The sequence below is a fragment of the Odocoileus virginianus genome, chromosome 6 (genome assembly GCF_023699985.2).
Source record: "Odocoileus virginianus isolate 20LAN1187 ecotype Illinois chromosome 6, Ovbor_1.2, whole genome shotgun sequence".
NCBI classification, from domain to species: domain Eukaryota; kingdom Metazoa; phylum Chordata; class Mammalia; order Artiodactyla; family Cervidae; genus Odocoileus; species Odocoileus virginianus.
In genome coordinates this window covers 66,472,899-66,493,655 of record NC_069679.1, presented here as the reverse complement: position 1 = coordinate 66,493,655, position 20,757 = coordinate 66,472,899, and the positions used below count along the sequence as shown (strand labels likewise).

At 35.3% G+C, this 20,757-nt stretch overlaps 1 protein-coding gene across 8 annotated transcripts in view; it reads right to left on the bottom strand.

Annotated features, from left to right (window-relative positions):
- PALS1 (protein associated with LIN7 1, MAGUK p55 family member) overlaps nt 1–20,757 on the bottom strand; it is an 82,642-nt gene that overhangs the window by 42,490 nt on the left and 19,395 nt on the right. For 7 of the 8 annotated variants that reach the window (XM_070469528.1, XM_070469522.1, XM_070469521.1 and 4 more), the window contains 2 exons: nt 15,060–15,139; nt 8,632–9,170 (listed from right to left, as the gene is read on the bottom strand). In XM_070469528.1, coding sequence (XP_070325629.1) covers nt 8,632–8,998 — 367 coding nt within the window. In that variant the 5' untranslated portion in view covers nt 8,999–9,170; nt 15,060–15,139. The remainder of the gene's footprint in view (nt 1–8,631; nt 9,171–15,059; nt 15,140–20,757) is intronic. The other variant, XM_070469527.1, reaches the window with a different exon arrangement.

Below are 20,757 nucleotides of genomic sequence, written 5' to 3'. Positions count from 1 at the left end.
TTGAAATTCTGAGCAATTCCAGAGGATATATGAAAAATCTAATCAGATGCAGCTAAATCCATCCTGTCAAATACTACCTACTTTTACAATAATGATGAAGACAGACAACAGAGGACAGACTATCGAGAGAAGGGAGATCTCCCCATATACAGATCAGAGGCTCCCTTCCCCATTCCCACACACAATAAGCACAAAGAAAAAAGAACCACATGGTTCTTCACACAGAGAAGTAGAGACATAAATAGAGAATTACAGGGCTACTGAGAAAAAAACAACACAACTGTAGAGTAGGGAGTGAGCAAAGAAGAGAGTACTGAGGCAGAGCAGTACTGAGACAAGGCAGGAGAGCAGTCAGACAGAAACGGGGACACTGTGCAGAGGGGAAGACAAACGCGGACATAACAAATCTGGCTCTGGTGATAAATTCTAGTTTGTAAAAAACTTCCCTACAAGCAAGTGCTTTATTCCAGTTCAAATTCCTTGTCCTGCAGTCTGATCCATTCCTCTTATTTGATGTTTCATAAACATTGTTTGCATCATCTGCTCTAACGCTTCATACAATAGCTAAATCTTGATCATTGAAAGAAAAGGTATATTATCTGAAAGTAATAAAAATCACTGACATTTGGTTTGGGGATAATTAATCAGCTAAATACACACACAGAAGTCCACAAATCCATCCCCTGAATGCTCCCTTTCCTCTTGGCCCTCTCCTGACCACCTAAAATGAAACAGAATGAAGACTCTAAAATAGGTAACAGAAAGCAAACACCAAGAGTTGCTCTATCTGAAAATTCTACCTTCAGATTCCCAAGACTGGAGAATTGTTTGGCTGTAAGGGTAAACAATAAAATTACTCAAGGAAGCTAAGGAATCTCCGTTTATGAAGATCTTTTTTTTTTTTCCCAATTATTTTTATTAGTTGGAGGCTAATTACTTTGCGAAGATCTTTTAAAAGCAGTGGAGATAACCATCTCCCCAGGATTAGTTTTGTTATCTTCACTTATTGCTACCATTTACCTCACATGAAAATAGATTCTAGAGACCTATTCTAGCATTAAGATTCTTCCACCAATTCTTTGAACCTATCCTTAGAAACTTCTATATTTCAACCAACTTCATGACTTCTTCCTAAGAACTTTTATTAAAGATTTCTTTTCTCCTAAACTGTATAGTCAAACTGACTGCTCAGGTGAGGAACTTAATAGTATAGAGGATGAGGAAATTATGGGGCTTCCCTGGTGGCTCAGTGGTAATGAATCTGCCTGCCAATACAGGAGACAATGGGTTCCATCCCTGAGTCGGGAAGATCTCCTGGAGAAGGAAATGGAAACCCACTTCAATATTCTTGCCTGGGAAATCCCACAGACAAGAGGAGCCTGGCGGGCTATAGTCTACAGGGTTGGAAAAGAGCCAGATACAACTTAGTTACTAAACAACAACAAATGAAGAAATTATACCAGTTTCCAGTATATCTATCCACTGAATTGAAATTAGAACTTCCACTTAGGAAATCCTTGCTTAATTAGGATGGGTAGTCTTTCCTTTTTCTTCTTAAATTTAAGGAAATAAAATTCAAATCACTGAGCTTTGGTTTTCAGTGGACTAAGTTAAAAGGCATTTATTAAAAATAATCAGAAGCTCATGAAAGACCCTAAACAGTAAGTAATCATTAACACACTGGGTTACAAATTAAAAACAAATTCTATAAAAGTATACAAGCAAAGACAGTTGAGAGAGAAGACAGAGCAAACATCTTAGCTCCAAATATAGGACAATGGAGAAATACCACTGAAATGATTACTGCTCAATCAGGTACAAAAACTTCATGATTTTTCTCTGGACAAAACTGTAATGAATTTGGTTAGCAAGAAAAAGAACTAAATTTGAGGTCAGAATATCTGACATATATTAGCTGCAATATATGTCACTGGAAAATCCATTTCAAATCTCTGGGCCTCTCTAAACATGACTGGGTTTGACTTGGGTATTATTTCACAAACTTCTGTTAGCGATCCATTAAAAATGTATATTCTTTAATAGCAAATGAAACAACTGACAAAGAATTCATCTCCAAAATATACAAGCAGCTCATGTAGCTCAATACCAGAAAAATGAACAACCCAATCAAAAGTGGGCAGAAGACCTAAACAGACATTTCTCCAAAGAAGACATACAGATGGCTAATAAACACATCAAAAGATGCTCAACACCACACATTATTAGAGAAACGCAAATTAAAACCACAATAAGCTATCATCACCTCACAGGGTTAGAAGAGCCATCATCAAAAAGTCTACAAACAATAAATGCTGGCAAGGGTGTGAAGAAAAGGGAACCCTCTAACACCGTTGGTGGGAATGCAAACTAATACAACCACTATGGAGAACAGTATGGAAATTCCTTAAAAAACTAGGAATAAAACTACAACACAACCCAGCAATCCCACTATTGGGCATATACCCTGAGGAAACCAGAACTGAAAAAGGCACATGTACACCAGTGTTCAATGCACCACTATTTATAACAGCAAGGACATGGAAGCAACCTAGATGTTCACTGACAGATGAATGGATAAGGAAGTTGTGGTACATATACATAATGGAATATTACTCAGCTATAAAAGGGATGCATTTGAGTCAGTTCTAATGAGGTGGATGAACCTAGAGCCTATTATACAGACTGAAGTGAGTCAGAAAGAGAAAGACAAATACCATATATTAATGCATATATATGGAATCCAGAAAGATTGTACCAATGATCCTGCATGCAGGGCAGCAAAAGAAACACAAAGAACAGACTTTTGGACTCAGTGGGAGAAGAAAAGGGTGGGATGATTTGAGGGCAGCATTGAAACATATACATTGCCATTTGTAAAATAGATAACCAGGGCAAGTTTGATGTATGACACAGGGCACCCAAAGCCAGTGCTCTGTGACAACCGAAAGGGATAGGGTAGACAGGGAAGTGGGAGGGGGAGCTCAGGATACAGGGGACATACATATACCTACGGCTGAATTCATACTGATATATGGCAAAAAGCATCATAATATTGTAATTATCCTCCAATTAAAATAAATAAATTAAAAAAAAGAAAAAAAAATGTGTATTTATCTTTCAACCCAGTATGTATATCCCTATTTGAAATAGATTTATGAATACTTTAGTGCAACATAATATACTTTAATATTATCTATTTTATTCCAGTTCTTTAAAAACTTACTGGTTAGCAGGATGGTTAAAATTAAAAAGATATATAATAATAAGTAGAAGTGAGAATGCAGAGAAACTGGAACTCCCACATACTGCTGGTGAAAAGGTAAAATAGTGCAGGTACTGGGAAGATATAGCAGTTCCTCAGTAAGTTAAATAAAATTACCATTTGATCCAGCAATTTCATTCCTAGGTATATATCCCAAAGAACTGAAAACAGGTATTTAAACAAAAACTTATACATGAATATTCATAACAGCATTATTCATAACAGATGAAAGGTAAAACAACCTAAATGTTCCACCAACCAGATGAATGGATTAAACAAAACATGGTTATTTCCATACAGTGCAATATTATCCAGCCAAAAATAGCAATGAAATCCACAACACAGATGAACCCTGAAGACATGCTATGTGAAAAGAAACCAGTCACAAAAGCCACATACTGCATGATTCAGTTAGATGAAATATTCCAAATAAACAAATACATAGAAAGTAGATTAGGGTGGTCAGGAGTTAGGGGGAGAAGAGAATAGAAGTAAATGCTAATGGGCCCAGAGTTTCTATCTGAGGTAATAAAAACACTCTGTATAATGGTGATGCCTGCAAAATCTTGTGCATATGCTAAAAACTCATGAATTGTACACTTAAAAGAGAGAATTTTATGGTATTATGCTTTAAATCTTAATAAAGCTGTTATTTAAAAAATGAAATAAAAAATTACTGGTTAAAATCCACAAGCTGATTTCTTGGACGAAAAAGTCAGATGATCTCGGGTGGCTTCTACTTCTTCTAAGTTAAATTTTAATCAAACTTACAATGTACAATGTGCTTTTATATACATGCTTTCTTTTCACTTGGTCCTCAAGAAAATACAGAAACTGAGACCCAGGAAACTGAAGTAACTTGTCAAAGATCAATAGCAAGTGATGGTAAAAAGTATTTAAACTCTACATTTGACTCCAGGTATCCCTGCACTTTGAATATGCAATGATGTCGCACATTTCTGAACATACACTCATGCAAGTCTTTGCTAGGGTGAAAAAGTTAAAACCTATTAGTACTTGTATTAACAGGTGGAATGAAGTTTTGACACATCATGTCAAAGACCAAATGGTACAGCAGTTAATTCTTTTCCACAGAATTATGCATATTTAATAACCATTGTATGACTATACACATATTCTAATGAACTTTTTAATGTTTATTTTATGTTAGCTCTAATCTTAGCAATATGAACAAATCAAAAAAATCATCAAACAGTCCCAACAGTTTAAATATTAAGGTTAATACCAATAGGTTTAATCATTTTGCTTTCAGAAAAAAAGTCCCTCAAAGGATGGCTAATAAAGACTGGAAATATTTATAGAAGTTGAGCAAAAATTTAACAGCAAGAATAATTAACTTCTCAGAAATAGTACGAACTCAAAGTCTATTGGCACTGGAATTTTTTTTGTTGACTTTAAACTTTTAAATAAACTTTATTTTAAAAGCCAATCAAAAAAAAGTTTATCACAATCCAGCACAATTCTAGTATATCCCATGATCAACCAAAAGTCAAATAACATCAGAGAGAAATGTGAAGAAATATTTTACTTTATAACATCAAATACAAGAATACTATTGACTTAGTATGAATAGTTTGAACATGCAGAGACACCTGGCAAAAATATGTAGGTACTAATAAAGACTGAAATACAGTATTATTAATATCATAAAAATATTTTATTTATCCTAGTTTTCTTCCCCTCAGGGTGTGTGTGTGTGTGTTTAATTTTTTCTTATCACTAACAGCATCTGGTGAAAACTAGAAAGCCCTTAATTACAAATCTCAAGACTCTTCTCATCAGCCACAAAACCTACAGCCGGCTGTGGGTGTGTGTTGAGTGGGTGTGCGTGCGTCTCCTAAGATCTCTTCACAAATGTGGTAAGTAGAGTCATGTCTATGACAGACAGCGATGTTTCCTAGTTATTCCCTTTACACGGTCTGTCTACTGTATTTACTTGTCAACAGTTCTGACCCAAAATCAGTTATCTGTGGTTACAAAGAATCAATGCAACAGTGAAAGCTACAAAGACATCTGAGGATGACCCTGTTCTCCCTCATTCTACTCTAACCTACACTCTGCTCTTTTCTCCGGACTTTTCTCACAAGGTAGTTTGTATCTTTACTTATGAAAGAGAACAAGACAATGACATTTCATTCATAGGAAGTTTTAACAACTCATGCCAATTTTAAGGAAGGCTCAATGTATCAAAATTCTTATAATTCATGCTAGTAATATTATTCATTTAAACTTTCCACACCACCATTTTCTAATTTTCAATAAGATTCTAACAGCTTCTACACAAGAAAATTCAGTTCATCCTTTCCGAATATTTTCTATCAATCCATCCCTGCACATTAAATATTATACACTGCCAAATTTATAAATACTTTTTAAAAATCACCACGCAGACAATTAAAGTATCTAATCATTTCAATCACATTTTCAATTCTTTAAGAAGAATTTCTTCTACTCACAGATAAATAACGATGTATCATTTGGAAACTGAAGGCTCCCTTTCAGAGAAATACATCAGTCGCCCCATCCCTGCCTCATTTAAAACAAGGCCGCTGTTTCTGGTTGTGAGAAAAGCTGAGAAGCTGTCTCCTGGCGTGTGCGAGTTAATCTAAACACGGGCAGGGAGACTCACACAACTTCAGGGAGTACTGTTGCAGTTTGATGTGTTAGCAAATTACAAACAGGAAAAAAATGTCTGGTACAAAGCTATTATACTTCATTTTAAAGTGAAAACTTAAACTGAGTACATCCAAAAACTGAAGATTTGACTGACAAAAACAACTTTATAACTTACGGTAACTTTTCATGCTTCCTACAAACACGTTTGTGTTGAGTGCATTAAAATTAAATCTGTCACTCATTTCTCAAAACACGAAAAGTGAAAAAAAAGTGAAGTCGCTCAGTTGTGTCCGACTCTTAGCGACCCCATGGACTGCAGCCTACCAGGCTCCTCCACCCATGGGATTTTTCCAGGCAAGAGTACTGGAGTGGGGTGCCATTGCCTTCTCCAATCACGAAACATTCTCCTTATCCAAGAAATTGCTTACAGACAGCTGGTACTAAATTCCAAATTACTTTAAAATAAATTATGCAAAACAGCCTTAAGTTAAAGGATTACACAAAGATAATTTTTAAAACCACAGTGGGTTGCAAGTCAGAAGAAAATATAGTTGTCCTTTAACTACACTTGTAGAAAAATAAACCAAGCAACAGGTCTTCAATTTCCTGTGGTCAGGCAAGAAAATAAATAAAAATTCCACAAATGAATTCTGTTTCTTCATGGAGATTACATGAGTCTTGTCTACTACATGGACATTTATGCCTAATTTAAAGTAAATGGACAAATAATCTCAAAGAAATTTAAATAGAAACCCAGAAGACTCAAACAAGGCTTGGGTTGGATATATTACAATGTAAGTTTTCTCCAAGTCATAGAGAATATTTAGAGAGTATTTTGATAAAAAATAACGAAGTGGTATGAGAAGATGCCAATAAAAGGCAATGAAATATTTTTACTCTAACAAAACTCTTAAGAAAAAACAGCATAAAATTTCTTCATATAAATGCATTTTTAAAATATGTAATCTTTCTGTTTTTACTATAATGTCTTTCATTACTACCATTTAGGCATTTTTTGCACACTTCATTATGACTGAACATATCTATGATTTCTTAAACCACAGAAAAGCACTCACAATGCTTTCTATCAAGAAATATGAATCCTTTGTAAAAGTATAGCAAAGAAAAAGTAGTTGTCATGATGTAGGAGAAATTGTTCTAGACTGCAATTAGTATATATGGTAAACATATATATAAATATACAGTACATATGGTACTTTTATATACACAGATAGTAAATAAGGTACTTTTATAGATAGATAGCATATGGTACATTTATATAAATGGTAACTCTGAGTAAGTAAGGAAAAGATGTTGCACTCTTGGTAGCCAAAGCTCTGATCCAGTGAGTGAAGAACAGGCTGGATGTCAGTTTCCACTCAAACCCTTTGCCCTTTGCAGTATACCAACTGCATATCCACATTAGGCAAATTAAAACTTGGCCCTACTACTTAACATGGAGTCTTACACAAGTGATTTAACTGAGGTTAATTTCTTTTTCTCCAAAATAGGTATTACAAAGCCCTGTTAACAGAGCTATTGTAGAAGTTACACAGAAAGGCCTTTGCTATAGCATCAAGTAAAGGATTCAATAAACACTTAAATAAATGGCAAAACAACAATGAAAACCCTCTCCTTCCAAAGTGAAGTATCTGTCTTTTCACATCTATAATTATAAATCATTGAGAAATAGAAATATTTCCTTTGAGTTAGCCTGGTTGTAAAGGAACACAAGTTAATGTACACCACTGACACTAGTTCAGAGAGCTCTCTTTTGTGTGTAGAGGAAGAGAGAGCTGTAAGTTCAATGATAAAATACTTAAGTTTGGAAACACCCATTTGACATCGATCTCTCTTATAGATTCACAATGCCTATTGGCATTCTAAAGGCTACAAGAAGTACTGTAACAAGAAGCTGTCTAACTTATTTAATCCCTGTTCTTAAAGTTTGGTTACAGAATTCTTTTATATCTACAATACATCATGTGCGTGCATGCTAAGTTGCTTCAATTGTGCCCAACTCTGTGCAACTCTATAGACGACAGCCTGCCAGGCTCCTCTGTCCATGGGATTCCCTAGATAAGAATACCGGAGTGGGTTGCCATGCCCTCCTCCAGGGCATCTTCTGGACCCAGGCATCGAACCTGTATTTCTTATGTCTCTTGCCCTGGCAGGCCCAGGTTCTTTACCACTAGCACCACCTGAGAAGCCAATTAATACATCATAGCAGTAGTTTTTTGATTTTCCTCACAAAATGAAATTTAGGAATACTTGGTATAGGGACTTTAAACCCATGTTTTATGTGTATTATGCTACAGAAATAACACCAAGTTTTTCTCATTAAAACTATTATTTCATAAACCTTAAAGAAATCAGAAATTCAAAATCTGAAAATTTCTTTTCAGTAATTTTTATATAAAATTTGAGTTTGAAATGAAATGTGAATTTCAAGGCTTTAAAGGTCAGGCCTTCTATAGGAATTTTTACTTCAAAGATTAAATATAAAAATCATGTTATAGCATATATCCTGAACATTTAGGATACATGCTCCAGTTCTACAAAGCTAACAGAAAATAAGTTTTATGCCCTATCTAAGAAAAAAACTGATCCTGGTATGAATTCAAATTGTTATTACTTACATTCTTTATCTCACTCTTCCCTCCTATACACCTTTATGTTAAGGCAAGATAAACAACAGCAAAGCATTTTCTAATTCTACTGTTTTTACTTACCTAATATTTTCACAGCATAATGAGGACTTTCTAAGACAATTCCTTCCTCTGTATCAAATATAGGGTTATCTATTCCAGTTTTTGGAGGAATCTGGGCTAGTTTCTTAAGTCTCATGGAAGAATTAAGGTCAAGTTCTTGTTTTTTCCCTTCTTCCTCTCGCCTACGCCTCATGTCCTCCTGTTGTTGCCGAATACGTTCCAGCTGTGCACTTCGACGCACTGGCATCATCCTGGTGCCCAAATCTCCAGGGCAGTCAACAGCCATCTCTCGGTGCTTCTGATGTTCCTCTGGTGATGCAAGATCAACATTTTTTACTCCGTTGTCTGATTCCTCAGTAACATGCCCATTCATATGGGATGTTGTCATGGTTATCTATAAAAACCTGTACCACTCTTTATAAATCAATTTTTCCTATAAAGCCAATCTCTTGATTCTGTAGTATAAAATCCATGTTACTTCAAAAAAAAACAAAACAAAACAAAAAAAAAACTTCTCACATCACATAATAATGCTATGAAAATGTATCCATGAAGGAAATCTAAGGGGAAAGATGGGGGGGAAAAAAAGTATAAGAATTACAATATAAAAGTAGAATTTACATTGTCTACTTCCAATCTCTATTGCTACACAATATAGAAAATATCTCAAAAATATATATTATTTTGCCATATAAATTAAATATTTTCCTTTCATTTTACAGAACTGAGGAAATCAGGATGTTTCAAGAAAAAAGCTGTCTCAAGTATTTGAAGCATATTGCTTAATTTTACAGCTGAGGAAAATGAAATATTAGAAAGTTTAGCAAAGCAGAAAAATAGGAAAGTTCTGGATACTAGTTTAGTAGAGAATAAGATATTTAAGGTATAAAGGTACTTTAATCTACCTTTATAGTTACCTTAACACAATATTCTACAATCAATTAAGATACATGAGTCTGAAATCCCTTCCTGCTGCTGCTGCTAAGTCGCTTCAGTCGTGTCCGACTCTGTGCGACCCCATAGATGGCAGCCCACCAGGCTCCCCTGTTCCTGGGATTCTCCAGGCAAGAACACCGGAGTAGGCTGCCATTTCCTTCTCCAATGCATGCATGCATGCATGCTAAGTTGCTTCAGTCATGTCTGACTCTATGTGACCCCCACGGACAGCAGCCCACCAGGCTCCCCTGTCCACAGGATTCTCCAGGCAGGAATACTGGAGTGGGTTACCATTTCCTTCTCCAGAAATTCCTTCCTAGTTAACTGCTAAAGAACCTGGCATACAGCAAGTTATGTTGTCAACTCACTTGAGATAAGGCAGCATTGTAGGGGACAATTCACTTTTTAAGAGTTTATGAAAAAGAAATTTTAATTAGCAACTGAGGCATCTACAAGAAAAAACCACCTCTGTAAGATAAAACCACATCTACAAGATTAAAGTGAGAGAACGACTATGTTGGTTATCAGTCTTTATAACTGCTTACACTAAAAAAAGAATTAGGGTTAATTCTTTATGAGTATTCACTTAGAGAAAATGGTATTATCTGCTACCACTCAAAAATGTTTTTAAGTCATACTGTACAGCAAATAAGAATATATTGGACTTGGAGACCAGAAAACTGTATTTTAATTCTGGATCTGCTACTCCTCTAGTTTTATGATTTAAGACTAGTTTCTCTGAACCTCAGATTCCTTTGGAAAATTTATTCACAGAACTGTTCTGAGTTTCAAATGAAATAATGCATACAAGTTTTAGAACTAAAAAATATTTATACTTTTAGTAATTCTTAGTGTTAATATGATTCTATTTATTTTAAAAATCCAACATATTTTAGACAAGAAAAATATTTTACTGAATGACAGTGGCTTTTCATCAAGCCATTTCTTGGGCATAAATAGACAGATTGTTTATATAAGTGTAAACCCACATACTAAGTCTAATTAGTCCTCTCTTGCTCAAGACTTTCAAAAATATTTACAATAATAACCTCCTTGAGTTGAGCTGCACTTCAGTTAATAGGTTAGAGAACATGCCAACAAAGCAAAAGCTGAGTTTTCAGACAATATTCCTAATGCCAGCCAATCTCCTTTCAAGCAAACCACTTGTCACAGATGGTTTAATACAAACCCACCTAGACTACTAGGAAAACCACTAGACCAACATCAGGAAAATATTTAATAGGTGCAAGCTACATGAACCACAAAAATTACATCTTCACAAGAATTCTGGTAGATTTTTCTGTCTTCCATCCAAATTTTAATTTCTCTATTTATGTGATCTACATATAAATACCTTACTTATCATTAACTTGCCTTCTTTTTCATTAAAAATGAGAGCTATCAGAATGTTAGATAATTCTTAAGTTTTGTAATATTGATTATTGTTGTTATTCAGTCACTAAGTCGTGTTCAACTCTTGCATCCCATTGACTGTGGTCCACCAAGCTCCTCTGTCCATGGGATTTTCCAGGCAAGAATCCTGGAGTGGGTTGCCATTTCCTTCTCCAGGGGATCTTCTGGATCCAGGGACTGAACCCGTGTCTCCTGAATTAGCAGGTGGATTCTTTATGGCTGAGCCACTAGAGAAGCCCTGTAATACTGACCATATACAAATACAAATTTAACTTAATCAATATTTTCATTACAAGTAAACAAATTTATGTAGGAGTCACTGTATTGCTGTATTTAACTTTAAAAAATTTAGGAGTATATATACTTTCAGAAAATTAAAACTTTCAACTTTCTCTATTTACAACATTTACAGGATATTAAAAATCAAACAACAGAATACTTTACTTATACATATGCTTATCTACAAAAATTATTTAAAATTAAAACTTAGCTTAAAAACTAAGGTTTATAAGACTGTATCCATATTCACTATATGAAATCATAATTATGCAAGAGAAATTAGGCCAGGTAATTTCAGTCGAAGTTCTAATGCTTGGACTATGATCATGCTTGTCTACCTGGATCTAGTCTTTTACTCTCAGAAAAGTTTCTGCAACCTGATAACAATCCACTTAAATCTTCATTTTGGTCATTTCCCTTAGAGTGTTCATAGTCCATCGGAGAGACAGCAAAGAAAATGAATGATTATTCTTCCCAGTCAACTTCTCACTAGATTTTCAATTTGTTACAAATGGGTCATTCATGTCTTATTTTTATAAATTCCTTGGGCTTAACACAATACATGTCATATAGAAAATGTCCATCAGGTATCTGTTCAACTAAACTTAGAAATGTCATAAATTCATAGATGATGCACAGATGATGGGCTCTAAAATTTAGTCTGTGATAAAGAGACACAGCAAATCTCACAACATAAGGATACTCTCTTCCAGCAGCATTAAAAAAAAAAAAAAGATTAAAGATTAGCCAGATAGAACAATCTGTTCCAGGCAGAGGGACTCATAAGACCAAAAGGAAGGAAGAGCAAGAGAATGTGGCACCTGTGTAAGTAGGAAAGGATGCAAAATGGCTGGATAGGACAACGGGAATATACCATACATGAACAATGATAAAACCAGAAAGGCAGGCAGGGGGCCAGATGGAAAAGGGTAACAGCTAAAGACTCCAACCTTTACCCTGAAAGTAGTAAGAATTATTGTAAGATTTAAAGCAGGGGATAACATGATCACACTCACTTTTATATAAGTATCACTCTGGTAGAAGACTACAGGATAGACTGAACGGTGGCAATGAGACCAATTTGAGGGCAACTGTAAGAAATGGGGTCCTAAACGAAGATAGTTAGAATGAAAAAAAGCTATATTAGAGAGATTATATAGGTTACAGAATTACTAAAACTTGGTGTTTATATTACATACAGCAGGGCAAAATGACGAGAAGAAGAATGCAGTAATAGCAGCAGTAGTAGCAGTATTAACTACATTTACTGAGCTCATAACTCTATGCCATGTACTACTGAAAGCACTTTACACAGTATTCACTCACTTAAACCTTGCTACAACGCTAAAAGTAGGTCCAAATATGCCTATTTCATAAATGAGGAACGGGGACTGAAGTAGGCCTTGAGGACAGGATGAGAGAGTAAGAAAAGAGGCCATATGAACCAAAGACAGAAAAATATAAAGTGTGGGGAAAGCATAAACAAAGCTAGTTGATAGCAGTCAGTTAGTACAAGAGAATACTGGCGGGAAAATTTGACTGGGTCCAACTTACAATAAGTCTTAAATATAAGTCTTTAATCTCAAGGCAGTAAGAAAGCCATCAAAGATTGAAAAAAGAGGGGTGATTTTAACATAAATTTAATTGAGCACTTACCCCTGCTTGAGGTACTAAAGCTATAGAGACAGAATCCTGCCCATTAGTTTATCTATCAAAATTTCCCACAGGAATCTAGAAATTAATGTGTCCAGAACTAAACTTATATTTCCCTTTAATCTCCTCTATACTCCTCGATCCTTTTCCTCCATTCTCAAATCTATATCTCCCCAGTTACCCAAGGCAGCACAGCATTTAAGAGTACAGGCTCTGGAACCAGACTGTCTAGCACCTAATCCTTGTCTACTTTTAAGTCTCAACTCACATACATTCTCCTCTGGATTTTCATAGTTTTCCACATTGGATATGTGCCTCCTCTCAATCCCTATCACAACTTTGATCAAACTCAACTACAGCAGTCTGTATCTGTCTGTCTGCCCCACCAGACTAGGAACCTTTGGAAGTCAGGAATTATGCTGACTCATCTCTGGATCTGTGACACTGCCTACCTAGCACAGGACCAAGCAAACTGCAGGTTTCAGAATATGAACCAGGCAATATGATTTCATGGACACTATCTTTGGGTCATTAGGTGGACAGCAATGTCATTAACCAAGATGGAGAATTCAAGAGAAGGGAATTAGAGAGAGGAGGAGAAAAATTAAAGGGTGTTACAGGTTTTGATTTAGATACAATTTCAAGGTGACTATATGCCATACAGGTAAATGATCTAATCAGCAGGGATCTGTCTTACTGATCTGTATAGTCCTGATAACTAGTAAGGGATAAACACCTAATTAGGCATATGAATAAATTATTCCTATGTTCAGAAAATCTGATGGCTTTCATATTGCCTAGAGAATAGAATCCAAACTCACAAGGTAAAATCCCAACTTTCTAACTATCTTTTACTACTTCCCTGTGCAAGTCTTCTAAGTTAGCTTCTTCACTTGTGCCTGCCTATCCCACATCTTTCTCTTCCTGTCCAAACGCCTTATAAACTAAGAAATAAGAACTGCTTCTCCTTTCATGTTCTACTTGCAAAATCTACCACAAGCCACTATTTCAAGAAAATTTTCCAGATCACCTCAATTAAATAATGATCTCACAGTACCAAAACTCCAAGACTTAATAATAATGCTCATGAGTTAATTCATGAGGTACAAGACAGATTCTTCCAGAAACAAAGAAACATTATGCTGTGTCCCATAGTTTTAAAATTAAAGATTATAATTTTTAAAGACAAACCACGAATATTCTAGCTCATTTATGCAGTCAACACATAAAAATAAACAATGAAAGAGTACCAATCCAAAGGAATTATACTCTCATTCTCAAAAAAGAAAACAAAAAACAGTCTTGTTTGACGATTTGGATTTGGAGGCGGGTAAATGACTGAACTAGAGAATTACCTCTTTGTATGTAAATAAAAGACTGCCTTATGCAGTTAAAGTAGTTACAAGCTGCTGGCCCTAAAGAGTATCCCTCTCTTCTCTATCCTCTAATTATAAATTAATTGTTTCAAAAATGCCTTGAAGGCTCACATTTCAAATCCTCATCAGAATCTCAGCTTATACATCTCACCTCATGGGACTGGGGTGGGGGTGGGGGTGGGGGTCGCGGCGAGGGGTTGTGGAAAGAAAAAATAAATAAATAAAAACTCTCTTTATGTATTCCACAAAAGAAGAAAATGAATTTTCAGGCTCACAAGCCAAAGCTATTTCAATGCTAACTTCAAACTAGCGAGAAAGAAAAAGGGCTCTGCTTACGTGAATTGAATACAGAAGAAGGTAAGTAAGTGTCATTAAGTACAAATGATTGAGAATGGGGGGCCTGAAATAGCCTGAGGGATACAGGCCCACTGAAAACTCCATACCAAGAAACAAAACCACTTGTATGAGAGCCAGGAAACCTGAACTGCTATAAGAAGATGAGTTCCTATATAATCAGTATCCTAACTTTTAGGCAGAGGGAAATGTAAAACATATACTCCATGGGCATAAACATACTTGGTCTACACTAGCATCTAGAACTCCAGGTATTTTTTTAATTCATCCTTCCTCCCCTTCTCTTAGGAGTAATGCCCTTTGACCAGCAGCTGGAAAGTCTCATTTTAAGTGATCAGCATTCCTCTGACATTCTCAGAAGTTGCACTATTTGTTTCCATAGAAACAGCTTTGTCAGCTAACACAAAATTCAGGCCAAGAATAGTGAAAAGAACTTACATTATGCAAATCGGAAAGTTCTTGTCGACAATCTTCTTAGTTCTTTTCTGATTTTTTCACAAAACTCAGACTTTCTTACTCTGTAAAAAGAAAAGAGACAATCAAGTGTAAAAGTCTGCAGAATCTTTTAGAGAGAGGGAAAGGACAGAAAAATTAATTCAGTATGATATCCAATTCTGTTTCCAGATAACTAGGATTTCTCAGTATAACGCAATAAAAATGCACACACACCCATCACTAATGAACATCAATTAAAATCTATGTAAATTACCTGAAGTCAATGATGAGAAAGAAAAAGGGCATGACCCTTCTGTAGATTATTTTTAGTGACTTTTTTTTATCTCTAGGTAAGGCTCAAACAAAAATGCAGTTTAAGGGATTTCTTTCTCTGTTTTAACTACAACTTCTGAATCAATTTTAAACTTTATAAATGGTTTCATAAGGCCAAGAAAATGAGAAGTTTAGGATCCAAAAAGAATTTGACAGGAAGGAACCACTGTTAATTCAGAGGGGGAAATGTTAACGCCACACTGAAGACCAAGACAGAGGATTCTATCCTAATGGAAGATTATATTTTGATAGGATAACATAGAACAAAAAGCCAATACACGTAAGATGACTTCAGAGAAAGGAGTACAGAGAAAGTAAAATTGGGTTATGTAACAGACATGTTTGGAATGATGCTTGGAAGGTGCAACATTAGATAAGATGGTCAGGAAAGGCCTATTTTAGGAAGTGATAACTGAGCTGAGACTTGAATGACCAAAAAAAAAAAAAAAAAAGTCAGCTGTGGGAATATCCAGAAATAAAAGGTTCCAAGTTCAGGGAACAGAAAGTACATTTTTACATGGATTTCACCAGGAATCTCAATTTCAATATATCCTAAACTGACCTCAACTTCTTCCCTACTATTGTTAATTATATGACTATCTCCAAGATGTTCTAATCAGTTGCCAAGATCTGTTGATTCCACAAGGTTTTTAGAATCCTCTGAAGAGTGGCAGAATATGCCACCCCCAAATATGCCACTAAAAGATACTGTTATGAAAATGAAAAGGCAAGCTATAAAAAAAACGAGAAATACTTGCAAAATATTTATATTCACTATAAATACTCTTACAACTCTGCGAGTCAAATGATGTAATTGTTTAAAAGAGGCAAAAGATTTGACCACCAAAGACATATAAACAGTAACAACAAACATTTGGAAAAATATTCAACATCATTAGTTATGCTAATAAAACCACAATGAGATACTGGCATAGGATAGACAGAAATCAATGGAACAGAATTTAAGAGACCAGAATAAACTCCAACATTTACAGGCAATTCAACAAGAGTACCAAGACACATTAAATGCGGGGAAGAAAACATTAAAAAAACAGTCTCTTAATAACGCTAGGAAAACTAGGTATCCCGACGTCCACATACAAAAGAATTAATTGGACTCTTATACCATATACAAAAATTAACTCAAAATGGGTCAAAAACACACACATAAGAACTCTATAAAACTTAATTTAGGCATAAATCTTCATGACCTTGATTAGGCAATGGTTTCTTAAGACACGACATCAAAAGTACAAGCAACAAAAGGAAAACAGATAAATTAGATTTCATCAAAATTTAAAATCTTGTGCTTCAAAGGACACCATGAAGAATGTGAACAATGTGTACACAAAAGGAGAAAATATTTGCGAATCATTTATTTGATTCAGGACTTTTATCTGAAATATATAACAAACACAACTCTATAGTAAAAAGACAGTCTGATTTTAAAGTGGGAAGAGCCCCTGAATAGACAGTTCTCCAAAGAAGATATACAAATGGCTTTATTGAATGTATTCATAAAAAGATATTCAACATTACTAGTCATCAGAGAAAAGGAAATCAAAACCATGAGACACCACAACACCCACTAGGATGGCTAAGATAAAAAAAAAAAAAAAGAAGTGCTAAAACTCATACACTTCTGTTGGGAATGTCAAATGGAACAATTACACTATAAAACAGTCTGGCAATTTCTCAAAAGGCTAAACATAAAGCAATTTCACTTCCAGGTATACACCAAGAGAAATGAAATATATGGTCATACAAAAACCCTGTACAAAATGTTTACAGCAGTATTAATACCCAAAAGTAGAGAAAAAAATCCAAATGTCCATCAACTGATAAATGGATAGTGTATCCAAAATGAAATATCACTGAGCAATAAAAAGTACTGATACATGCTACAACACTGATGAAGCCTGAAAACAGAAGTGAAAGAAGCCAGTCACAAAGGACCAAGTACTATATGATTTCATTTATGAAATATCTAGAATAGGCAAATCTAGAGAGACAGAAAGTAGATTAGTGACTGCCGAGAGCTGGTGTGTGTGTGTGTGAGATGGGAGAGAATGGCTAAGGGATGCAGGTTTCTTTCAAGGGGTGATGAAAATGTTCTAGAATTGACTGTGGTTAATGATCACAGAATTCTGAATATATGCAAAGCCACTGAACTGTACACTTGAATTGGATGAATTATATAACATGGTATCCAAATCATAGCTCAATAAAGCTGTTAAGTAATACAATAAAATACCATTACAAATAGGACTTCCCTGGTAGCTCAAGTTGGTAAAGAATCTGCCTGCAGTGCAGGAGATCCAGGTTCAATCTCTGGGTTGGGAAGATCTCCTGGAGAAGGAAATGGCTCCAGTAACCACTGGAGTGGTTACTCCAGTACTGTTACCTGGAAAATCCCTTGGACAGAGGAGCCTAGCAGGCTATAGTCCGTGGATTACAAGAGTCAGACATGACTTAGTGACTAAACCACCACTATTACAAACACAATAAAATCACTAAAATTTAATATTGACAACAGTAAGCTTTGGAGAGGATGTGGTGAAACTGAAACCCTCATACTGGTAAGAACATGAACTGGTGATCAGTTTGACAATTTCTTAAAAAGTTAAACATATACTTATGATATATAATCTAGTGATTCCATATGAGAAATACGTATTTTTATTTGTAAAAAACAAAGATCTATATGGGATATTCATAAAGGCATTATTAATAATGATAGCTTAAAACTGGACACAATTCAAATGTCCTTCAGCTGATGAAAGGATAAATTTTAAAAAATGGAATACTATTCAGTAATCCCCTGGAGAAGGAAACAGCAACCCACTCCAGTACTCTTGCCTGGAAAATCCCATGGACAAAGGAGCCTGGTAGGCTACAGTCCATGGGGTCGCAAAGAGTCGGACACGACTGAGTGAGTTTACTTACTTAATAACATGGATGGCCTCAAAAATATAATGCCAAATACAAGAGTACATACTAGATGATTCCATTCGTATGAAATTTCTAGGAAAGGCAAAATTAGTGCTGTTAGAAAAGCATTTTGGTGGCTTCCTGCAGCTGAGGGTGGCCACAGAAACTGGCTGTGATAGATGAGGGAACTTTCTCATGGGATGGAAGTGTAATAAAACAAGATTTCAGTGACCCCTACATGATACAGATTTAATGAAACTCAAACTATACTTATAAAACATGTGGATTTTATAGAACATTATATCTTTAAAAAGTTGTTTTCAAAATTCAAATTGAACACATAAAATTAATAAATTTTAATGTATTACACTTACTGAGCTGATTTTAAATAATACATTTAAAACTGCATCTTATTATATGTAAATGGTATCTTAACAAAACCAATTTTTTGTGATTTTTTTGGGGGGGTATGAATTTTATTTATTTTTTCCCCATTTATTTTTATCAGTTGCAATAAAATTGCAATACTTTACAATACTGTAGTGGTTTTTGCCATACAATGACATGAATCAGCCATGGATTTACATGTGTTCCCCATCGCGATCCGCCCCCCCCCACCCCGCCTCCCTCTCCATCCCATTCCTCTGGGTCTTCCCAGAGCACCAGCCCTGAGCACTTGTCTCATGCATCCAACCTGGGCTGGTAATCGGCTAACAAAACCAATTTTTTAAAAAGACCAACTCATATACTGACATCACATAAAAAATTCTATTTCATCAATAAACGTTTAACTCAATGCACAGATTTTAGTTTCCAACAATGAATGCCCTGTGCATCATCGTCACAGAGAAGAAACTTAGCTATATGTAAAACTAAATACAATTCAAAACTCAAATAGTAATGATCCCTGAATGACACAGGGTACAGGACACCAACCTTCTGTGCAGTGGAAAATGTGTTACCTATAGAAATCTCCATACAGGTGATTTCTCCATATCCACAGTTCTCCATTCATGGATTCAACCAACTATGAACCCTGTGTACTGTAGTATTTACTACTGAAGAAAATCCACCTACACATGAACCTGCACAGCTCAAACCTGTGTTGTTCAAGGGTCAACTGTATGTAGGCTACTCATGAAAAACATTAACTCAGAAATTACTACCAACAACAATTTAAGCAAAAATATATAAATTCACCAAACATTTAACTGAAACACTACTTTTCCCAATTATTCTTTATGAAGAACTAAACATACTTTTAAAATATACTTTAAAATAAAAATAATATATTTGAAGTAAGCTAAATTCATGAAGTACAGCATAAAAAAACCTTTTTAGCAGCAAAACATTTATACAACCAACTAACCAAGTTCCTTAAGAAATAGACCAAATGCAAATATCCTGGGTTTATTTTTTAATGGAACTTCTGACAAGTCCTATAATAAGCGAATTTCTAAAATTCTACCTAATTCATGGTTTAGGTTTCAGATTAAGGAACCTTTATTTATCATCCAGACAACTGCATTCCAAAGAAGCCACTGCTATCCTCACAGTTTTAAAACTATTTTATTTAGAATGTACTATTAAATGCGTCAGAACCCAAGCAAAATTCATTTGAAAAATATCCTCAAAGTAGAAATTAAATGAGTAAAGATTTCAAAGGGAGGCAGGAGTAACATACAGTTTAAAGGTACTTGAAGTGAATTGCTCTCACAGACAAAAAAAAAAAAAAGACAGGATTCCTGTTCAATTTAACTGGCTATCAACAGGGCAATGTCAATAGCTTAGAGGACACATCTTTCTCAAATGAAAACTTTCAAAGACTTAGCAGCTTTGAACATTCCTGGCAAAAGCTGCATATAAAACATATCAGAAACAGAAAAGATTTTAGTTTTCAAGCTCCTATTCTTAGCCTGTAATTTTAGGCCATACAATTGCCTTGAGATTAAAAATTACGAGACAACATGGAAAAAAATACCACTGCATTTGCAATTTGTTAAATATCTGTATCCTAAAATATTGATTTGCCAAAATTTATCAAAGTCTTACTTGTAAAGTCTTTTACAAATAAGACTAGATTTAAACAGTTTTGGATCACTGTGGCTCTCCATCACAGGTGATTCTGCCTCCCACCTATCCCCACCAGCAGGATTCTGACAATGTCTAGATATATTCACTGTCAGGACTGGGTTGAGGGGTGCTATTGGCATCTACGTAGCAGAGGCTAGGGATATGTTGCTAAATATGCACAAGATAGCACCCCCCTGCCAAGAATGATCCAGTACAAAATATGTCAATAATACCAAAGTTGAGAGACCCTGGGGATTCCCCGGTGGCTCAGAGAGTAGAGAATCTCCCTGCACTGTGGAAGACCAGGGTGCAATCCCTGGGTCGGGAAGACTTCCTGGAGAAAGGAATGGCTATCCACTCCAGT